General features: G+C 37.3%; 1 protein-coding gene across 2 annotated transcripts in view; it reads right to left on the reverse strand.

Annotated features, from left to right (window-relative positions):
- rad9a (RAD9 checkpoint clamp component A) overlaps positions 1-23641 on the reverse strand; it is a 37170-nt gene extending 13529 nt beyond the window's left edge. Inside the window, exons 1-7 of one of the 2 annotated variants that reach the window (XM_039767539.1) lie at positions 23551-23637; positions 23373-23453; positions 19274-19344; positions 17259-17390; positions 16917-17031; positions 13512-13611; positions 6743-6849 (exon numbers count right to left, since the gene is read on the reverse strand). In XM_039767539.1, the coding sequence (XP_039623473.1) occupies positions 6743-6849; positions 13512-13611; positions 16917-17031; positions 17259-17390; positions 19274-19344; positions 23373-23406 (559 nt within the window). In that variant the 5' untranslated portion in view covers positions 23407-23453; positions 23551-23637. Of the gene's footprint in view, positions 1-6742; positions 6850-13511; positions 13612-16916; positions 17032-17258; positions 17391-19273; positions 19345-23372 lie in introns of both variants that reach the window. The other variant, XM_039767538.1, reaches the window with a different exon arrangement.
- Between the last annotated feature and the right edge of the window lie 332 nt (positions 23642-23973).

The following is a 23973-nucleotide window of genomic DNA, read 5'->3' on the forward strand; positions in this document are numbered from 1 at the left end:
ATGACAGCTCTGTGCTACTACTCTACTTATGTTAAAATATTTGTACTAAACTTCAACCTAATTTAACTCAGGTGAACTGGTGATTTAAAGTGGTGTGTGTGTGTGTGTGTGTGTGTGCGCGTTTACCTTGTGATGGACTTGCATCTTGTCCAGGTGTTGTGACTGCCTACCCTCCTATGATTGCTGGGATAGGTCACAGCTGTACTACGACCTTGCCCTGGGTAAGCAGGTTAGGAAGATGGATGCCTATTATCTGTTCAATTCTTACCACTGGATTGCATGGTACATGGGTGCACTCTCACACTGAAACACAAGCGTGCATTATCAATCCAGCAACAGCAGGCAATCTTTGTGAAATGGAGAAATAAGCAACCATATAGTGAAAGAATATAAGCAATCATTTGATTTTTTTCAGTTATTACTGTTTAGTTGTTTACAGCATAGAGACAGCAAGTCAAATCTAAGCATCATCACCCAGGACTGAAAATGTGTGGCAAAAAAAGACGAACTTTGCAAAGTGAGGCGCCTAAAATGACCGAATTTCATAACAATTGCTTTCATTTTACTTTAAACCTTCTTAAAACAACACAGATTCACTCTTTTGCTATTCGTGTGTAATCTCAAAACATGGATCAATACCTGATAACATTTTTGGTTTAAAAAATTTATGTATTTGTTAAGTTGTAAGGCTCATTCTTTTTATAATGGGACCCCGGTATCCATAAGCTCCATCAGGAAACACAAGAGTGGGCTATTGTTTCTTAAATATTTATAAAATATGATTCACTTTAGAATGCAAGTTCATGTGGAAAACAAATATACACCATGATTGTAAAGAAATAATTTCGACTTGAATGATACTGAAGTTATCTTATGAGATCACAAACATTAGGAAGTTTTTCTTTACACAAAGAACGATAGACACTTGGAATAAGCTACCAAGTAGTGTGGTAGGCAGTAAGACATTAGGAACTTTCAAAACTCGACTTGATGTATTCTTGGAAGAAATAAGTGGATAGGACTGGCGAGCTTTGTTGGGCTGAATGGCCTGTTCTCGTTTAGAATGTTCTAATGTTCTAATCACATTGCTTCTTCAGGGACAGCTTTATATGTCCTGCTCACAAGGGAGGCCAAACAGGCCTTTGCTTATACAAGCTCCCGGAAATACAATAAAAAATGTTCATAAAAAGAACTTGGTTGACATCTGATGCTTATTTACCTCAGATGATTTTAATAACAGTATAGTTATCAATTTAATTCTATTTTTTCTAAAACTTAATAAATGACTTGTACAGTATTATAAAGTGGAATACATATTTATTTATTTATTTAAAAAACGCTCGCCAACCCCCCGGCCTGCGCTATGCGCCAGCCACTTCACGTCTCTGCCGCTCAGGTATGTGGATTTCACTTTCACCAAACAACAAATCTTTTAATTCTCGCGGACACGCCTCTTCATTGGGAAGAAACACTACTTTTCCCCGATGGCAACGTGATTTAGATGATCTACCAGTCTCCAACTTAAAAGTTTAAATCCGAACAATATATTTGATCTCTTTATGCTGTTCCGTTATTTCACCGAGTAATATTTTCCGTTTGCGCTAATGCGAACTTTACTATCATTTTTTGAGACTTTCGAATTGTAGTACTTTCATTATCTCTAACCTGCTCTGCTTGTGTATCATACCAACATTTTGGAACCTCTTTACGACATTCTACTTTGTCATCTACTCTTTGTCTTTTATTTCCAGCCCCAGGAGTGGTTAAATCTCTTGGCACAAAGTCTCGTCTTCCAGGACTTGAAAGTGTCTCTATGAAAAAGTTACGTCTAGTCCCAGGATTTTTTTTATATAATAGAGAGATTATATCAAATGTTGTTTATTCTACTAGAACTCTGTAGTTGTAATCTACTCATCCTAGACAAATAACTCCGCTATTTTTCCAAGAAATATATTTGTTGCTTATGTCACTAATGTTGCAATTAAATGCAAAATGTAAGTATAAGACTGAAAATAGAACTAAAGTGCAAAAAAATGGAAAAACAGAAATATTTACTCTTATGTCTTTACATTAGTAAACAAATCAACCTGATTTGGTCCAAAATACTCTTCCGTCTATACGGTTACTTGCCCTCCTTTGCTTTGATAAATTATTACTTACACGTGCAACATTTACCTAACCTTGTTTGCTTATACAAAATGAAGGGTCTTGAGAAGAAATGTGATACCAGGAAGCACCACCAGCGGCATCTGAGAATTCTGATGCACAGCGCAAAGCTCGAAACAAATAATTGCAAAGTAAATACAGCTGATGGACTTTTATGGGTTTGGGAGAAAGAAAAAAGCATTCTTAAACATCAGTAAGAGGAAAAAAATACTATTTGAGAGGATTTTCATTTTAAAGAAGAGCAACTGCTGTGTAAAATTGCAGTTGTGTGGATTTCAGATTAGCCAACTGGTGTGTTTAAACTTTCCAAATACATTTAAATAAATAAAGTGATCATATTAGTTTACAAAAAAAATAAAAGTGATACAGAAAATTAACTGTACTTAATCCATTAAACATTGACAAAATGCTTAATACTTTGACAGCCATTCACTAATTTCATTCATATTTTATTAAAATTAACATGTTTATTGTTACTATTCTCAGAGGAGTCACTAAACATCTGCTGCCCCCATCTGACTGCTTTCTCAATTTGCTGGTAACACTTTTATCCTGAGACATTCCTTGTAATACCGTGAAGATGTTTCTGCCATTTTCTAATCAATGGAGTCAACTAACATGTGGTAGGATTGCTGCTAATGACAAGCACAGAACCACTTTCCAGCCATATTTTCTTGCAGCAAAGTACATCATGGTGGTTTTGAACAGGGCTTATTCAGAATATCCATGTGGGAGACACTCATCTGTAGGGGATGTTGCACTCAGTTTAAATAATGACACTAAAAACATGGCATTGGTTTTAGACAGTACATGACAGGCACAGAAATCTAGTAACAATTTGACAGTCATCATCATTCTGTCACACTCATCATCATTCTATCACCTGCCGGTGGAAGTCTACCAGTAGGATGACATGTTGAGCCTCGTGTAATCTATCAAGCAATACACCCATCATCTCTCAGAAGATCAAACACTGAATAGCTTTTAGACATTTATATGCAAAAAACAAACTTTTGTAACAAAGTTCAAATGAGGTAACCCACTATTTCCCTGGCACAAATTCCATATGCATAGGACCTATGGGACAGCATCATCGAATCAAGATGCTGCTTGAGGAGAGAAGTCTGAAAAACATTCGCTAGATACAGTCAGCCAGTCAATCTCTATCTCAAGTCTCTACTCCTTCCTCACTAGTCAAATGACTTTCCATATCTTGAGTAGAATTTTCCATTGTTCACTTGTTTGGATCCTAGACAAACATCACTTCTGACCCACACACTTTGCTCTGTGAGCATCTAGCAAACATGGCTACTACTTAGCCAAGCCTAAGTCATGTCAATTGACCACCAGACGCTTGTTGGCAAGCACCATACCCAGGCCTGACAGCAGACAATGTGATGTAATCCAATTTTTTTCTCTGACCGGACTTTGTCTCTCTCTCTCTCTCTTTAACCAGGGTACCAAAGGCACCCCTTGCAGAATTAGATGGCTCTACGCAGCTTGTGCCACACTAAGCTCAGTATTCTATAAAAGGCATACTGAATTTCTCTGGATAAAAAAAAAAAATCTATCTAAAGCTACTTAGAAAGTTCCTGCATTTTACTGGTGAGCTTATGTTTTACAGTCTGAATACTGCATTACCATCTGGAGTTTAAATGTTTGTTCTGTTTGCTCACTTTTATAAAAGGAAAGTGTGTTTTAAGCCTGTAGAGCTGCAAGACAGATGTCATAAACTGATGGGACCCATAAGTGTACTAGATTCCATGGGACAAGGTAACCGTTTTTGCAGGCATATTACTCATTGCTTTACATACTGTAGCTTTCAGGTGCAGCATCATTTTCTGTTCCCTTTTATGATTTATGAAAAAACACCTTTGTTTCATTTCTGTATATGAAAGTAAAAATTTCAACTACATCTGTGTGCACCATTTGTAGGAAGAACAACAGTGTAAATTATTTGTGGGCGAGTGGTTACCCCTTGAATTAAAAAGATAACGGTGATCTCTTTCTTGAAATAGAAGAGATTGGGATGTCTACAATACAGACTAGAGGCACTCCCTCACATTATGAAGAAATTTGTTAGAGTGTAGTACTGGGACACATTAAAATTGTAATATTCCAGATAACTTGGAACACCTCCAATCTACATACAACTGGCCCTCAGAGGATGCAATATCCCCTGCACTTTCTTGGACACCTGTAAAATAAAACACGCTTGCCAGAGTTTGTTTTATAGAAGAGTAAGCAGCATTAAATACTGATATACTATCAAAGTTGGTCACCATGCACCTAAACCTGTGAGTTAAGGCAACAGGATCTTGGACCTTCTAAGAGGTAGACCCTATCATGTGTAAATCTGCAGGCGTCACTTTGCCAAAATGATCCTCTTATAGGCACCCCACCAGAAAATGTGCTGAGCTCCCTAATGTTCTCCTTGTTCACCTATTATTGTCTGACCAGAACACAGCTGCAATCAAATCTCTAAAAGTTCTGATGACAAGAAGTTCATACCTTGTCTGATCACATTTAGCTTGTCTATGCTTTATTCATTATTAATGAAAAAAATATGCCAAACAAGTAGTCCCCAGAGAGTGCTAAAGACAAAGAATACACAGAAGTGGTAAGGGAGCCAAGAAGAAAAAAGAACAACAAGATTATCTGCTAAGCTTGTCCAACCATAAGCCAGAGTCAAATGTTAAGAAGCTGGCCATTAACAGGCACGCAGGAGAAAAGGCTGCAGCCAAATGCAAGGAAGAAGGTAAAGGAATAAAGGCCAAAATCCAGCTGAAAGCAATCCACCCACAGAAAATAGGGAAAGCAAGAATGAAGAGGAACAGAAAATTGATTCTCTAAATCAGAGAGAGATAAGCATCAGACAAGAATGTTTACTTGATTTTATGTACCACTTATACAGTTGGAAGGAAGAATATTTATTACCAAGTAATTTTGTAAATGCTATTTTTTAGAACCAAATAGCAGAATATGCCAATATGTTTTCTGTTTAAGTAGTTGCTTATATGATGCATTCTGATTTCTGTTCACAGCTGTGTAGATGAGTTTTCTTTCCTCCTAACTATAAATTATGAGACATGTTTTATCAAGTAAGTTTTTATTGCTCTTAACATCTGCTATACTAATTGACATAAATATTCTAATATACTAGAAAAGACATGGTGCTGGAGATGACTTGCATATATGTAATAGTTGAACGTTTGCAGGTTTTAAACAGCTGGTGCTTTCAACTAAAGTTTGTTGTCAAGTACATAAAAACAAGCGTATTACCATCTCCTTGGATAATTAGTTTAATAGAAATATTTTAAAAGAAATATCTCTCTATTATAATAAAAAAAAAAAAGAGAGACATGATCTTTTCAAGAGAGACAGAGACACTTTCATGTCCCGCGAGACGGTAAAGTCACGTCATATTTACAACCTTTGGAAGCAAATCCCGTGGTACACATGCAGAGCAGGTTAGAAATAATGGAAGGTGGAAAATTCAAAAGTCTCAAAAAAAAAAAAAAGGAGAATAAAGATCGCAAATGGAAAATATTGCTCGGTGAAATAACAGAACAGTGTTTGAGGATGTCTGGGGAGAAGACAGATGAAATGCAGATCACGCGGCATGCGAGCAACAGCAAGCCAGCAGCTGATCGAGAAAGAAGAGGTAAAAACAACAACTGTTATTTGTTTCCCATTGTATCACCGTTTATGAGGGGTTTCAGAGGAGCAACTGCATCTCCTTGGGATGTGTTCAGCCCCCCTTTTTACAACAGTGCGTAGCGCTGACGGATTGGAAGGGGTAGGCGAGCAAAGTGTAAATCACATGGCACAGCAGCAAGCCAACAGCTGATCAAACAAAGAGGAGGTAAAAAAAAAAAAACCCTATTTGTTTCCCCATTGTATCACCATTTAAGAGGGGTTTCGGAGAAACTTGGGGTGCGTTCAGCCACCTTCTTAACAATGCGCGTAGCGCTGGCGGGGGGGCGCAAAGCCCCATAGTAAAAGATAAAGATGACACCATTATTTATCTGATCCATAACAATAATAAGACCTGAGATTACAAAGGACACTCCTTTCTTTAGCACAATGGTATAAGGACAGCAGCATCACTGTTAATGTCAACAAAACTAATTACATGGTCAAAGATTCAGGACGCAGGAAGTAGACTGCACTCACATCTACAGCATATCAGAGGAGATGCTGTAGAAAGGGTAGGCAGCTTTAAATTTCATGGTGTCACCATCAATTACAAACTGATGTGGACACACCACATCTCAGCCATCATCAGGATGGTTCACCAACAACCTTTGCTTTCTGGAAATAACCAGACTTCCTCCAATAATGTTTTGCATAAATAATCCCTTTGTATTCCATATAATTTGCCTTTAGAAGGTGGTCCTTTTCACACTGACCCTTCACCCTTACCGTAAAACCTAGTGGCATAACAAAATTAGGATCTGCCAAAAGCCTTCAAAATTACTTGAATAATCACTCAAGAAACGTCTGCTCAAAATGAACGGCAAAATAAATAAATACACAAAGCATTTTGCCATTTATTTACATCAAAGATTCTCACCTTGCTCTTCCTCCAGGTGATTTCTGAAGAGGACTCGCTCACCAGTGACAGTAACATTCACCTCCTCCAGGGTGGCAGGGAAATTCATCACTGTGTCCACAAGCAGCCTGCAGAAGAAAGTCAATTGTCAAAGATGTATTAATAAATCAATCTGGCTTTGTAAGGATAGAAAACAAGTGGCACCTCACATTATTAAAGAATAACTTGATGAAAAATGTTGGCTTATTAGTGTTAATAAATGAATATAAAGTAAAATCAGAACCTAAAGCTCCATTATTATTCCTTTCATTTTAAGCAGATTTGGCTTTCTTTTTATTGTATTCTTGTGACCAATGATAACTTGAAAGTAAAAAAATAAATACAATTGCACTATTTACATTTTCTAGAGCTATCCATTCGAATATTTCAGAATTCTTTTAAAGTTCAAAATTCCTTACCAATATTCTACATACAATATTCTGAAATGGTCAGTTAATATTAATTATAGTGCCAGAGTTATCCACTAGGTGGCATTTTTGGCTAATAAAATGTAATATAGTCCCTCCTCCTCATTGCCACCCTGATCAACTCTTGCACACCTATTCATTTGCATGACACATTCTTGTAATCACAACAGGATGCAAGAGATCAGTAGATAATTACAACAGTAATGAGATAAGAGGTGGAAACCCACAAAGGTTAAAATGTACTAGCTGGAACTGGACAGAAGTGCACTTCCCTGAAGAATATGAAATCGGATTTGAAATGTTATGGAAATGCAGTCAGTGAGCAAGAATGAAAATCTTGACTGGTTGTTTGGGCATCAAAAGTACTGGGTATCGAAGGATGATACTTAGTAAATGAACCAGACTGGGATAGTGCCATAACATTAAGTCTTCAATGGACACGGAGTAAGACTTCAAGGAGCTATAGCTGACAGTTGATTGGAAACCATAGCATCCACTAATGAAAACCAAGGGTGAGGATAAGGGAAGATATCACATTAAAAAGAAGACCTTCCATGCCTTCTTAATAAGAGCGTCTTTAGATTTCACTGATAAAGGTGTGTGGGGTTAGTGGTGAAGCCATGCAGAATGATTTTCATTTCTAAGTAGTTATGGTAAACCAACAGATAGCTAAAAAAAAAAAAAAAGTTAGTTACATTGGCAATGTCACTCAGGTTATTTGTAGCAAGTGGGCAAAATGTTAACGGTAAAGTTTTGAAAAGAGGAAAGGCCACTTTTGAAGAACCAGTGACACTAAGACATTTGGCCATCTGAGAAAAGGAAATGACAGAAGCATCTGTTGAGATTTGGGTCCATTGTGATGTGATGTCCTGTCCTGGTTAATATGCCTGGTCAGCAATGGAATCTCACCACTGGCTGCTTGGGGCAGTGGTCCAGATTTCTAAATAGGAGGAAACCTATGTCAAGCTGATGGAAAAATTATTCTGGCTGGTAGGTAACCTTGGATAAATACAATTAATGTGGGCTCCCTCGAGACCATGGAAAAGTCCACAGTTACTTTGCTCTAGTATGGGTAGCTGAAAGGGTTGTGACAATCATCCAGTCCTGTTTTCTCTGGATTTGTGCACCTTGAGACGGATAACTCCCCAGCACCTCATGTATGACAAAAGTGAGATTTTGACACCATACTGCATAGCATTTTGTTTGTGTATTTGCAGAATTTACTTTGTGTCAACTGTAATTGTTGCTCATTTATGTTTCTGCTTAAAGTTTTCATGTAGAGGATATTAAAGCACAGACAATGCATAGAAAGTATTCATCGTGACAACCAGATTTTACCCTTTCTGCCTTATCTGCTTGCAATTTCCAGTGCATATTACAGTGGTCCATAGATAAGAGTGAAGTGACTGAAATACGAACCAGCATCATAATGTCTTAAGTTATATTCCTCTCTTGGTTCATAGCAAGAAGATGAAAATGTTAACCGTAACTTGCCGAAAAAGAGGAAGGACCACACTGAAGAAGCTAAGAAATTTGGCCACCTCAGAAAAGGAAATGAATAAGCATCTTGTGAGATTGGTTCTATTTTGATGGGATGTCTTTGTTAACAAGCCTATCAGCAACTGAATTTCTGGACAGGTCTCTTGGGAAAGTGATCCAGATTTCTAAATAGGGAACACTTGTGTCAGGCTGTGAGAAAAATGACTCCAGTTCCATAGCTAACCTTGGACAAGCACAACTAATGTGAGCTTCTTCACGATTGTCAAACATCCCACAGTTGCTTTGTTCTAGCATGAATATCCAAAAGGGCTGGGACAGACTTGTCTTCTTTGGATAATAGCCCATAACATGACACAGCACCCTTCTCTTCAAGATGTACTGAACACATGCTGCCTTAGTACAGGACTGGGAAGGTCTTTATAAACACTTCCTTTCCGTCTGTTGTTCATCTTCTGTTCTGTCATTAAATTCAAAGACAGGTTTTTATCGTCAAGTTGTAAGGCTACTCAACAGCAACTTGTACTGATACTAGCCATTGTATGTTATTGGGTGAAGGCCTGAGTAAAACACAGTTATGCTTTCAGTAGATTAATTATATAAATCAACAGGTTTTGATTAACAAATCACTTGTTAATATAGCAACAGTGTCTTATTTAAACAATAAAAAAATAACTGATACAATAGCTTTATGTTATTGGCTCCTTCTGACAAGTGTAATGGATTAAGTCATACTTCTAAGCTTAGAAGATAAGAGCAAATCATCATCTGCAGTTGAAGTGACAGTGCTCAGTAGAGTTATTTATGTTTATTATTCAACATTTTCTTTCATCAGGCTTAGGTCATTTAGGTTGATTTTCTAATATTTTGGTTAATTAGACTTCATATTTATCTACTCTTAACATTGAAAATTACCCTACAGTGAAGGGCTACCTACGTAAGTATGAAATGAAAATTTTGGACATAAACACACAGAAACCCCCAAAGAACTATTACTCAACTCAAAATATAATAAAAAAAAAAATGGTACAACTGAACAACAATTTATTGTTTTTGCACCCTGAAGAAGTCTCTGAGTTAATCTGTCAGGTATTTCCTCTCTGCTACAGCTAAAGCACTGCATCTTCTGCCAACTGTAGCAAAATCTGGCAACTCTCACATTTCAACAAATTTTTCACAAGAGACCTTTTTTTTTCCCTCTGAAGGTATGTTTTTATTTTTGCCTGCACCAATGAATTAAGGTGGGACTGAATTTGCCTCGTTACACGTTATAGACTGCCTGTCTCGGCATGTTTTCATAATTATGTTTTGCCCGTTTCGTTGACGTGAAAAATTAATCCAGTATAAATATTACAAAATGCCAAACACTTTGATTTATCTGGTTGACATAAAATGCCAAAAATCTTCCTTGTATTTAATTTTTTTTTGTGGAGAGGAATACTGCCCTACACAATGTCCAATATTCATATTTGGTTTTAGACTGCCTATGCCAACATCTTTGTCTGCCAGGTGGAAGAGTGTTTCTTTTCCTCCTAACAACACTTTGTACTGGACCAGTACAAAAGATATACCAACGACTGTGATGCCCTCTCTAGCTCCAGAAGCCAGCTACATGAATTCAGCAATTCATTTTACCAGTTGTTGTCCATCTCTCAGGTTTACAGTTGACATTTCCACCGCAATTCTACCATTTTCTGATACCAGTCTTTCCATCTGCTTCCCAGAACTTAAAGCTTCTGTCTCTTACAAGCAAAGAGACTCACACAGTTACCTCCTCTACAACTCTTTCAATTCCAAGCATTATAAAAACTAACTCTCTCTATCAAAAGTTCCTTAGACACCACAGCATTTGCAGTGATGAGGTCGACTTCTGTAATAAAGCACTCAGAATGAGGAATTTCTTCAACAAGAGTGAATACCCTCCTCAAATTGTGGATAGGGCATTCAAATCAAGCCAAGAATTATCCTCAAAACATCTTCTCTAACAGGAACCCCAATAATGAAACACACATCCAACTGGCCTTCCAACTGCACAACTAACACTTCTCCTTCTCTCTCCCACAGATCATTAAACAAAACTCTCCCATTTTGCAGACTGATCTTTTCCACAAGAGGCTTTTTTTTTTTTTTATAACCCTCCCTTGATCTCTCGCCGTCGACTACCTAACTTATGCAAACTTCTCCTCAACAAAAAGCCCATCAGATACTTTCCAAGTGAACTTTTGGGCTTGCTAGGTTAGTGATATGAAGATTAGCTCAACCACAACCCGTTAGAACACTCTCTAGACGAGAATAGGCCATTCAGCCCAATACAGCTCGTCAGTCCTATCCACTTATTTCTTCCAAAAAAACATCAAGTCGTGTTTTGAAAGTCCTTAATTTCTTACTGTCTACCACACTGACTTGGTAGCTTATTCCATGTGTCTATTGTTCTTTGTGTGAAGAAAAACTTCCTAATGTTTGTGCAAAATTTACCCTTAACAAGTTTCCAACTGTGTCCCCGTGTTCTTGATGAACTCATTTTAAAATAACAGTCTTGATGCACTGGACTAATTCCACTTCATAATTTTAAACACTTCAATCAGGTCTCCTCTTAATCTTCATTTGCTTAAACTGTAAAGGCTCAGCTCTTTTAATCTTTCCTCCTAACTCATCCCCTGTAGCCCTGGAATCAGCCTTGTCGCTCTTCTCTGGACCTTTTCTTGTGCTGCTATGTCCTTTTTGTAGCCTGGAGACCAAAAATGCACACAGTACTCCAGATGAGGCCTCACCAGTGTGTTATAAAGCTTGAGCAGAACCTCCTGTGACTTGTACTCCACACATCAAGGCGCTATATAACCTGACATTCTGTTTGCCATCTTAATGGCTTCTGGACACTGTCGGGAAGTCGATAGCTCAGAGTCCACTATGACTCCTAAATCCTTCTCATAAGGTGTACTTTCGATTTTTCGACCGTCCATTGTGTATTCAAACCTGACATTTTTACTTCCTGTGTGTAATTCTTTACATTTACCGACATTAAATTTCATCTGCCACAAATCTGAACATGCCTGTATGCTGTCCAAATCCTTCTGTGATGATATAACGGATTCCAAATTATCTGCTAATCCACCTCTCTTGGTATCATCTGCAAACTTAACCAGCTTGTTACTTATATTCCTATCTAAATCATTTATATATTTTAAAAATAGCAGTGGCCCTAGCACTGACCCCTGCTGGTCACCACTCTTAACATTGGCCAATTCTGAAGAGGTTCCTCACACCATCTCCCTCTGCTTCCTGTGTCTGAGCCAATTCTGCACCTATCTAAAACCATCACCCTGAACTCCCATGACCCACTCAGACTCTGTGTATAGGAAGCCTGAACATTACACACATCCTTGATCATGGCCACTAGCTTTTCAAATGTGTCCAAATGCTTTTCTCACTCTCATTTTCTTTTATCGTTTTTGTCTTTTTTGAGAACTTTTTTTGTGTCTCTCTTGATTTTTACCTTGCAGGCGATGCAGTCTGTTAGATTCTTGTAGAACAGATTGTGATTGGATGGACTGAAAATGCATTTTGTTTCTGGCCCAATCCAAACCAATCATGGGCAACATTTACTTTATCTGTTCAGCTTGATGAAGGAGTGAATGAATGAATGGTTTGTGAGTAGATATTTACAAATATATACAGTATATGCATTTTTAATAAATATACTTTCGAGTTTGTGCTGTAATGCATAAAAAATGAGACTACCACAATTGAATGGATAATTGTACTGACAGGAAGTGCTGCTCACAGGATATCGGGCCTTGCAGGTTACACTGGAGTTGGCTGTCCCTCCTTTTCCACTATATGGCTATGTAGCCTAATGCAGGACGGTTACGAGCTACCTAGAAAGAACAAGCTAGTAAACATGAAAAGATAGCAAAAAAGCCTTCGTAAAATCCTGTGTAATGACAGTAACAGCTACCAGTGTGTAATAGTTGACGAATCAGACTGGTTTCTAGAATTCAATTAAAGTGAAAATTCCTAATAAATTTGCAACTGCTTTCACAAAAAGCTCCATGTAACAGTTGTGGACTACAATTTGCTGAAGGAAGGGGAAAAAAAAAAAATCACTACCGAAAAAAGTAAAATGACCAGTTATGAAGGTCAACAAGGCTTAACTTTGTCTTAGCAAAAAGCTGCTGTCTGGTCACCTCAGTAAGTCAAGCACAAAACATGCACTTACACAGCTGTTTATTGAATGTCTAGGAGGATGGGTGGACTACCTGCCCTTTTACAGTACATTTATATAAAAAAAAAAATATATAAAAAAAAAAAAGTTTGATCAGAAATATAAAATACTTGGTGCTGCCAAAGTAAACAGTCCACTCCATGAACAGATGTAGAGCGTTACAACTTGAGATACACACATTTTATAACACTTTCAGAGGATAATTCTCTGTGTATATGGCCAAAGCTAAAAGAACATGGGTGTATCTGCTTGCTTCTATAATCCCTTTGCCAAGTAGGGATAAGCACAGCATGGATTTCTAACTCTTCATCAAACAGCAATTTTTTAAAGCTAGAACTAACTGAAGTTACTAATAATAAAAACTAAAACAGAAATGGAAAAAAAAATCATAAATCTCAACTGAAACAAAATACCACAGAGATAAAAAAAATAAACTAAATTTAAAAAGAATATGTAACAGAGTTCAAAGAAAATTATTTTTTAACACTGGATCATCCGAGTTAAATCAAAATTGCTATAAATCTTTTCTTCATAAAAACTTCAAACATTTCATTTAGTATCTTGCACTGACAATATACAATGAAGAAATTGAAGCTTCACCTACTTGGGCTGAGCTTTCAGGATGGCAAGGCATTCTTCTTTGGCAAAAACAGCTTGCAAAGATTCACACTCCTGGAAGGACAATTTATGTGTTTTTGTGATTCCTGAAAAAGGTATAATAAAAAAAAAAAAACACAGAAAATCGATAACCAAAAAATCTTACAGCTTGTATATTACAATCTAAGCTTAAGTTAACTGCTGCTATTGACAAATTACTGACTGAAATCTGTGTTGCCAAAAGATATCCTAACTCTTTCACCTGGACTGTGCCCACCACAAGCAATGTTAAATCATGTCTGGCACCACAGGACACAGGCAGATAAAGTGTGCTCAATGTGAAAACTAACAACTACTTGCCCTTTGGCCATTCCTACTACAGTAATTAACCAAGAAGAGAATTCATTGATAGATTGTTAAGTCAATGGCACATTATAAACCTCCCAAATTGGATTTAACCAACAGTTTTTAATTCATGATACTGTACAGAAATCTAAAAAAGCACATTTGTAAAACAACTCCTTTTAAAAAGCTTAAATGAAAAAATTGTTCACAATAGTCAAGGTAGCCATGACACAAAAAGGGTTAACTACAGAACTAAGTAACCTTAGAAATGATTGTTTTAAATGTCACGGGCAACCTCAGTGCTAGAATGTGACATATATGTGTGTATAAATAGGAGAGAGAGCTGTTACTTCTGCTAAAAATAGGTTTCACTCTATAAAACAAACTGGATTAAAAGATCTGTCAAAACTACAGACTTATTTTTATTGATGTAGCCCAAAAGAAAGGATATTCAGTCATATTCTAAGATTTAAAAAGGCCGGCAGTGGTAACATTTTAGCGCATTTCAATGGGAAACGGATTTTTAAAAAAAAAAAAAAAAAAAAGAAGGAGGCTAAACAACACAAAAAGAAGGGTTTCTGCTCACAAATGTCAAGTAAAGCACAGTGAAATATGAGAACTGAAAAAACTAGACTGCTTTTAAATTGTTCACAGGTAGAATCAAGTGAATGAATTACGGAAGGAAGAATTCTTTCTTGAATTTGGACACCCTTTCTACAGGAGGATGAATGGATAAAATGATAGGCAGACAAATGAAGGCATGCCAAAATCTTACTACAATATAGTCGGGCATTTCTTAAAAACATGAAACAGAGCTGAGCCAACATTTGAAAAGTACTTCTATGCTGCCTCATCACATTGAACTTACTTAAAGGCCCTGTTTGTAGTGCAGATAAAGCTACTTCAGCTTCACTGAGCTCTGAATTTTGGAAGAAAAGGTTTTCCTTCAGCGAGCAAGAATTAAAACCGACTTTACAAACAGTGTGGGCCTCAGAAATCTCGTCATTTTAATTTTTGTTCATTGTGTGAAACCACCCTTAATGCTCATAAACCCACTATCCACAGAAAGCGGACTCCAGATTATTTTACTCAGATTACTATTGTTTCCCGATGGAAGGCCACCAATACCACAACATTGAGAAATGAGAAATTGTCAATTACAAATCCTAGGCACATAAATCTGATAATTCTCTTAACCTCCTTGCAAATGAGGAGCAGTGACTCTACTGGGTCAGTGTTTCTTGTAAGGTAGATGACTGGGTTTTCCTTATACAATGTGGAAAATCATGTTCAGGACAGTACTTCTTAAACCTCTTGGTCCCTTCCTCAAAAAGGGTTGTGCTTATAGTATGGAGAGTGCAGGGTCACTTTTACATTTGACTGTTATACAAGTGTCGTTCAAGCACTTCAGGTTCTTCGTATAAATGGAAAGGAGAATGGGACTGACCACCGTACCTTACATGACTGCTGTTGATGCCTCCTTATGAGGTGCAAGGTCAGGATACTAAGGATAAAATGGGGCTGCAACAGTAACTCCTAGAGTCTGGAGTTAGGGATTATGAGTTTATGCTGTTAAGGGTTATAAAACAAGTGTACATCTATATATCTATATCTATATATATCTATATATCTATATATCTATATATCTATAATCTATATATCTATATCTATATCTATATATATATATATATATATGCACATACATACATACATATACACAGTACAGGCCAAAAGTTTGGACACATCTCCTCATTCAATGTGTTTTCTTTATTTTCATGACCATTTACATTGGTAGATTCTCACTGAAGGCATCAAAACTATGAATGAACACATTTGGAGTTATGTACTTAACAAAAAAAGGTGAAATAACTGAAAACATGTTTTATATTCTAGTTTCTTCAAAATAGCCCTTTGCTCTGATTACTGCTTTGCACACTCTTGGCATTCTCTCGATGAGCTTCAACAGGTAGTCACCTGAAATGGTTTTCACTTCACAGGTGTGCCTTATCAGGGTTATTTAGTGGAATTTCTTGCTTTATCAATGGGGTTGGGACCAGCAGTTGTGTTGTGCAGAAGTCAGGTTAGTTGGACGATCATTTATTTTTCAACAGGAAAATGACCCCAAACACACCTCCAGGCTGTGTAAGGGCTATTTGACCAAGAAGGAGAGTGATGGAGTGCTGTAAATGGTCATGAAAATAAAGAAAACACGTTGAATGAGGAGGTGTGTCTAAACTTTTGGCCTGTACTGTATATGAGAGAGAGAGAGAGAGAGAGAGAGAGAGAGAGAGAGAGAGAGAGAGAGAGAGAGAGAGAGAAATTCTAAATTGCTATGTGAGAATATAGAGACCCCTGGAAAGGATGGCAGTCAATGGAAGGGAAGGCTAAAACCAGGCATAAATGTTTACGTTTGAAGCAATTTACAGATTTCAATTGATTGCTCTGAATATCTTGGGAATACTGGAAGAAATCAGAGATCTTGAGTAAAAATACATTAATACAACAGCAGCACATTAAATCACACAAAGAAAGCCCTTCAGTTTGAAATAAAATAGTGTTGTGCACTGTTGTATCAATATACCCGCCCATGTGTTATCCTTCTTATTAAACTCCTATACAATAGTTTTTTAACCAAAAGGAAAAAAAAAAAAATCTCTCTCTATTTTATATATATATATATATATATATATATATATATATATATATATATATATATATATATATATATATATAATGATGTTGCAACATTACATCAAGGGTAAAGAAATGAACATGGATTTGCAAGCAGTGACAAATCAGTGATGCAACACCTTTTGTGATCAACTGCTTCAGCTAACATGTTCATAAAAAGTCTAGGGGTCGTCAGACAGCCATAAAACATATCTTTCATATAATATAGACACTGTTGCTACAACAAACACATTTTACATCTCAAGTGTGAGGATGAAGCACTGCCTCATAGGACTAGATGTGGCGATTAGCCACTATTTTGTGAGCTCCAATAGTTATAAAACTTAGATGCTGGCAAAGCATTGACATTTGGGGCCCTACAGGCAAAAATACTTACCATATTTGCAGAGCAGCTGAAAGACCAATCTGCTGCGCTCAAGGTTTAGATCAATTCGACACTTTTCTACAGTCTTTTCTAAAGTGGAAAGTGACTTAAAGATGGCTTGCACAGACTGGGGAAAAATATATTAAAGCAGAATATATGTTAATTTGGTTGTCTCTCTTCTAGAATTTTGATTTTAAGAAATCAGATTAAGTCAGTCTTATTTATATAGCACCTTTCAAGCACAGCAGTATAGTAAGATTATTAACAAAACAACCATGAATACTACAAGAATCTAAATTCTAACCTGTCAAAAAGTTATCAAATGAAAAGCCTACAATTAAATTTGATTTTTACCTTCATTGCTATTTTACATCGGAACTGTGAGTCCTCTTTTGGTGCTTCTGCATCATATTGTTGAAAAAACAGCGGGTTGAAGAGAAAGCAAGCATATGCCGAGCGTGACAAATTTACTGTCCTCAGTGCCAACTTCAAACAAAACAAAGAAAAGTAGACAAATGTGATCATTTTAAAGTTAAGGTACGGCGAGACATTTTAAGATTCATCATCAGTTTGCTTATAATTACATGAGGAATTGTTAGTCACATACCTTACTAACTCTTTACTATTTAAGTAAATGGCGGCGCTCAGAACCAGGAAAAAACACAGAAATGAAACTGTCACAGTACTCTAGTAGAATTTCTAAGATGGGAATATTTTTGCTACAGAACTGCGAAGCCCAAGAATTATTACACATGCATACCTTCATTCATTCATTCATTTTCTGATTAAGGTTTTCCACTATAGGGTCACAATCACAGATGAACACCAGTTTGCCATACACACCACTTAAATATTGTGCACATCAGTACTTCATACTGGGGACGTTTAGAGTTGACAATGCATTAGCTGCATGTTTTTGGGCTGTGAAAGGAAAGTGGTACTTTGTTCTGATGATTGATTAATATGGAACATAACCTCATAGTGAGAACAGTGTTCAAAACATGTTGTACATCAGTACCATAACCTGAAAAATATAATAAAGCAAAAGAAAAAAAAAAAAAAAGCAAAGCATTATTGGCATCCTTATTACTTGATGTAATACACCTAATGGGAAACATACATGTAGAATGCAGACTAGATTCCAACAAATACATATTTCTAATGTGATCATTCAAAACAAAACCCTACAAGGACTTCATAAAAGAGTAAATCTCAATACAAGTAAAGCTCTATATGGACAGTTCCTGGACTAAAAACAGGACCTACTGGAGGTGTGAGGCAACGCAGAGTGCATTTACATACACCAAGAAAACCAGATTAATGTGAATTACCCAATTACCCAAGGTAATAACCTGCTTTGTAAAACAATCGTGTTTACATGCATTAGCAAAATGCCATAATGTCATACAAATGTGCTTTTTAAAAAAAAAAAAAAAAAAAAGAAGATTAAATATCATCAATGGCCACTTTGAATCCAAACACAAGTATGGAGCCCGAGTCTCCTGAGAATGTGCAGCTCAGCTTAGCACTCCACATTTAGCCCATCAACATAAATTTAGTGATTTCTGAAATATTGAGACGGATTATCCCAGCCAAGAGGAGGAATGAGGCGATCGCCCAAGCCTTTGCCTTAAAAAAAATGTATCTTGTAGACACTTCTACTTAAGGCTGCTGAAAGCGTGTGCAACGTTAACACCGGTGCAGTCTAACAGAGTGCAAAGGACAATGGACATGTGCGGACAACGAAATCCTTAACTGTAACCCTGTTAAGAGTTTACATGGCCACATAACTGGGCTATTTGTGGAGAAAGCTGTGTATGCTAAACTGTTTCTCAGAGACCAATATTACAGTTTCTTGCACCAGAATAAGGGTATACATGGTATTTTGAATGTCAGGGATACATGAATTATTGGGTTTCTAAAGTGTATGTATTACACACTCACAATTAAAGACTGCCACCACCATGCTGCTCACATATATAATTACAGTGTAAAATAGTGAAAAAGAACATTTGCAGAGGTCCCGATAAAGGTAGAGATACATTCTCCATCAATGCTAGAAAGACAGCTCTAAATTCCAAGAAATGGGAACATCAAGGAAAGGTTTCCGATATCAAGATACATTTTAAATATGCAGTGAGCCAATGTCAATACCTTTAAGGTCTCCCAACTTACTGATGCTGCACACACTGACTATGAAACACCCGTTTCTTTCACCATTAGCTATAGCTTTATACGTAACAAGGTTTATAAAAAAAAAAAAATCATAAGTAATTGCATCATGGACACAACTAAAGAAATTAGACATTACTACTCTCCAAAACCTGTACTTTAACCACAACATAGCGATTTGTATCCTCTTAACCTACCCCACTTTCCACAGGTTCAAAATAAAGTTCGTCTCCGATCCGAGAAAGTGAATGAACTGCTTTGCCCAGCACTGCAAGAAAAGAAGAAGAAGAATATAGCCACTTGGGATTTGAAGAGAAAATTTGTTTTAAATCAGACGAGATACAGCCAAGTCTAGCTTTTGTTTTCCTTTAAGTCTACTAACTAAGCAGCAAAAACTTTTTTTTTTTTTTGTAATGTAGTATGCGACTATTCCAGCGATTTTGAGTTGTAGCCTTCATTCACATTACCTTAGCGAGTTGATGGCACGCTCCTATAAAACAAGTCACGCAATGTCGGTGAATAAGCGGTTACTGAGCTGAACTCCTGACCAATGAATGAGGTGGGCTGGCAGGTCTTTAATTCAAATACTAAGGCACATCCATTTTTGTTTACAGCAACATTTTCTAGAGGTGGTTTATTTAACAATATTTTAGAAAAAAAATACACTTTTGAGATGTTGTGAGCATACGAGTGGATGACTGGATATGCAGATTATGAGACAAGAGTGACAATTTTCATGGACTTTTTGATACTGTAGCATTGGTCACCATAGACTTGTTATTCCCAGAAACTTCATCACCCTTCAGCATGAAAACATAACAGTAAAAGATTCTCTTGGCTAACACTACAAACTAGATTAGTAAAGTAACACATAAAAATAACCATTTTTGGATGAAGCATTCCTTTAGCAGGGAAGACGAATACTGAGCAGGGTGGACTTGCATCATCAGAAATAAGGCGACATTATGATCAGAATCATAGGGCTCTGAAGGGCAGTCATGCAATGCAACAAGCCCAGTAACTCACTCCAACTAATCTGGGGCCACTCTGACAAAATCCCTTCGTCCTAGGGGTGTGCTCTATGTGCATGATAGCTGACCACCAATGAATTGTCTTCCGGTAATGCAACGCACATAATGCAGTGGCAACGAATAAGGAGCATAAGTTTTGGACCTCACAAACAGGACAGAAGCTCTTCTGTCTGATGTCTCACATTTTACGTGTCACAATGGAGTGGGGGGAGAAGATCTGACATTGCAGCCGAACTTGCTGTACCCGTTAACCTTTCATACAGTGCACATTATTGGCTGTCCAAAAAAGGGCAAGCTCGACTGTGCTGAACAGTTGTCACGTGGTCACTAAATCTGATATGCCCTGCAATTTTCAGCATTGTAAACTGACATGGTCTGGCATCGAGATCAGCAATTCCAGTCTGCAAGTCTAACATACCCAACAACAAGAAGATTTACATTTCCAAACAATCCAGATTTTTCACAGGTATTTAAGAATATTTTACCAAAAACTGCAAGTTTTTTGGACATTGTAAGCATACAAATGGATAACTGACATGTGGATTACGCCATATGAGATTTTCTTTTTGGCATTTTAAAATTGTTTGCAGTTGTTCAGTGTTGATATTGAAGCCTGCAGTATCAAACTCTATAACCTTGCTATGACATCATGAGATTAATTCACACCCCCTAGCCACCCCCCCCAGGTTATCACTAGTTTAAAACTCCATTAACCCAACAGCCTTCCAAGTTCCAGTTGCACCCAAAAGGAAGCAGATGTACTGTTACTTGTAAGTATTTGGGTAAAAAATAGCCAATAACACATTTCCATTATATTCAGAGACAAATAGAAGACATTTTCATTGAATTTATTGTATTGTTTAATTTCATAAAACCTAACAACATTAAAATTCAAAAGTGTGGACACACCAAGAAATTTTCAGGCTTTTGGTAGAAATTGCCACCTTGTTTAATCAAGATACCATGAAAAATATTTAATAATACAGCCAAGACATTACTAGTGTTTCTAATGACTTACAGCTTGAAATGACTGACTTGTAATTTATTATTGACGTATTACTGTAACGCCTCACCTTCAGTAGCCATTCCTTCAAGGGGGCTAATGGTAAACTCCCTTAGTCCATCCTTAATTAGTCATATATAAATGGTAATTGGTTATTAGAGAAACCTTTGTAATTGCATTAGCACCACCGATACCTGTTACTGGTCACTCAATAATCAGTTCTGGGTTCAAAAATTGCCAAAATGAAATGTTTCTCAAGAAATGTGACAGTCTGCTGTTTTTATTTCAAGTGCCAAGAAACAACAGCAGAAGAGGAGGAGGAGGAGGAGGACGACATGAGAATATTAGTGTGACAAACAAACATCTTACAGCAGCTCAGTTGGCTTCTCTCTTAAATGCACCCCAAATACCAGTGTCATCTGCAACACAGGAAATACAACTCTGGGATTCTGGGCTTAGAGACAGAGTTTCAAAGAAAAAGCCATTTCTGAAATTGGCGATAAAAACAAAAGAAAAAATAACTTTGAACAGTAGATGACTGGAAAAGTGTATTCTAATCAGCACCCTGAAGTCATCAGTTTTCTGTTGCAGATGATGGTGGTGTTTGGTGTGTACTTAAGAAAGAAGCCAACGGAGGACACATAAGACGTTTGCGTCTCACATTACACCTGCTGATGCCCTTCTCGTCTTATGTAGTTGGCATTCAGGGCCTTCCTCTTCTTTTTTTCTTCAGTTTTCTGGTAATCTGTCACATGAAATAATCTTCACTGTACAAAAAAATAATAAGAATGACATGTTTCTAGAGAAAGCCAGGTACTTGTGTACTAAACAGATGGCAGTGAAACCTCCCCCACGGAGCCCAACACTAGAATGGGTAGGGGGACAACCTTATGCAACCGCCCCTCTTCAATTTGGTGCCACAACCTTTGTATCTCTAGTTTTCCAACCCCAGAACTAGAATATTCCAATTTCTGTACATTTCTATGTATTTTTTTTTTATCCCAATAAATATGTTATGAATTCGTCAGAACACTTCTGTTTACCTTTGTCATGCCGTCCATCCGTTTAGTACACAAGTACCGAAAGCCATTTGATTTTGGCCTTTTTTGAACACAGAACTGAACTTTAGGAATGGTGGGACCTTGCACTCCTACTTCCTTTATTGGCTGGTGTCTGTCAAACTACACAACCTTTTGAAATGTGCTTCTGTGCATGTGCAGTATACATTTATTCTAAAACAACCAATAAATATGTTTCTTAAATAAATAGATAACACACATTAAATTAATACAGACCCTACTAAAATGAGTATTTGCTGTTTAAGCCATTACGAGCAACCATATCCAATGCCTTTCCCATTATAGTCTTTTTTTTTTTTGTCCAGCATTGTTACAATTGTAAGCCGAACATGATTGGTATGTGCAACCTTGGAATAATAAAATCTGGCTGATTATGTGTAATAACTAAAAAATCTAATGTTAACTTCGACATTTTCACTTTTAAACGTGTAAATATTTGCATGTGTAGCTTACTTTGACAAGGCAGCACAAATCGACAGGACACCAGCAGTTCCAGTGCAATTACAACACCTGCAAAGGGACCTCGAACCAAAAACACTAGTAATGTCTAAACTATATTTTAATTTTGTAATGGTACCTTGATAAAAAGTTATCAATTTCCGTTTAAAATATTACAATTTTTGAGAATGTAGGCGAATGACGGTCTGTCGAATAAGACACACAGGGTCGCTTCACTGGGGAAATCTTCAAAATGCCGACTGGCTTTTTATTTGGTGTGCCCCGATATAAACGGTGCCCCACTGCTCCTCGTCTCAGTCACAGGGACACCTCCACAATAAAAATAAAAAATCTGGTAGCCTTGGGCTTATCTGCCCCTTTAACCATTTGCTCCTTCATCTCACCCTGATCCTGTCACTCAGCTGTCTCCCTGAGCCCCCACACAATTGTGCACACAAGCGCTCCCCCCAGTCTCCACCCCTAACCCTGCTTCCGTTCCCCACAGTCCATGCAATTGCGAAACACGTGACAGTATTTATTGGATATTCTACCATCAAGTTATTCCTCACTGCTGCTGTGCCATTCAAGGCATTTAATTTCAGAGCAAAACAAAAATATGAATATGTATGAATAATGCGATTATATACGTTGACGTGATTGCCGTTAATACCGCGTTATCGTATGCAAACGATATGAAATAAACGAAGAAAGTGAAGTGAATAAAAATGTGCTCTGAAGCGCTTACCTTTCACGTTACTGCCGGCCACCACACACTTCATGGCTGGCGTCTGACAAGCAGCATCTGGCGCATTTATTTCTTTGAGACCTACAGAGAGAACGTTTGTACTTCGTATTGTATCTAAATAAATTCTAAACAAGAATCACAGCATACGACAGGGAGCACATAATATTAAAGATTATACTTCTAGGTTGTTTTCAAAGTTCAGACACTTCTCGTCCATTAATTTAGAACGTCTTCATAACTTCCGCCATACGCATTACCGCCTTCTGTACAATGCGCTCATTGGTTGTACTCAGACGTTTGATCATCCCTCTTTTTGCCCATTGGCCAGTATAGCTAGCCGGTGCGTTCTTATTGGATAGATATGTGAGACGTCTCACTCGGAAAGTCGGATTATGTTTACGGGTCGGAACAGTAGTCAAACATCACCAGCACACTTGGAAAACGCGTTTTGGCAGCGCTGTCTCTTTGCTCAGTAGGCTCACAAGGCTACCTGAGATTTCAAATTTATTACATGCGGATGATGAGGCAGCCTGGAAAAGAGGAAGTAATCGAAATTATGTAATTAAGATTCAAGTTGCTCTGCAGGAGGTAGAGAGATGGG

This window comes from Polypterus senegalus, chromosome 10, assembly GCF_016835505.1.
Source record: "Polypterus senegalus isolate Bchr_013 chromosome 10, ASM1683550v1, whole genome shotgun sequence".
Lineage (NCBI taxonomy): Eukaryota > Metazoa > Chordata > Cladistia > Polypteriformes > Polypteridae > Polypterus > Polypterus senegalus.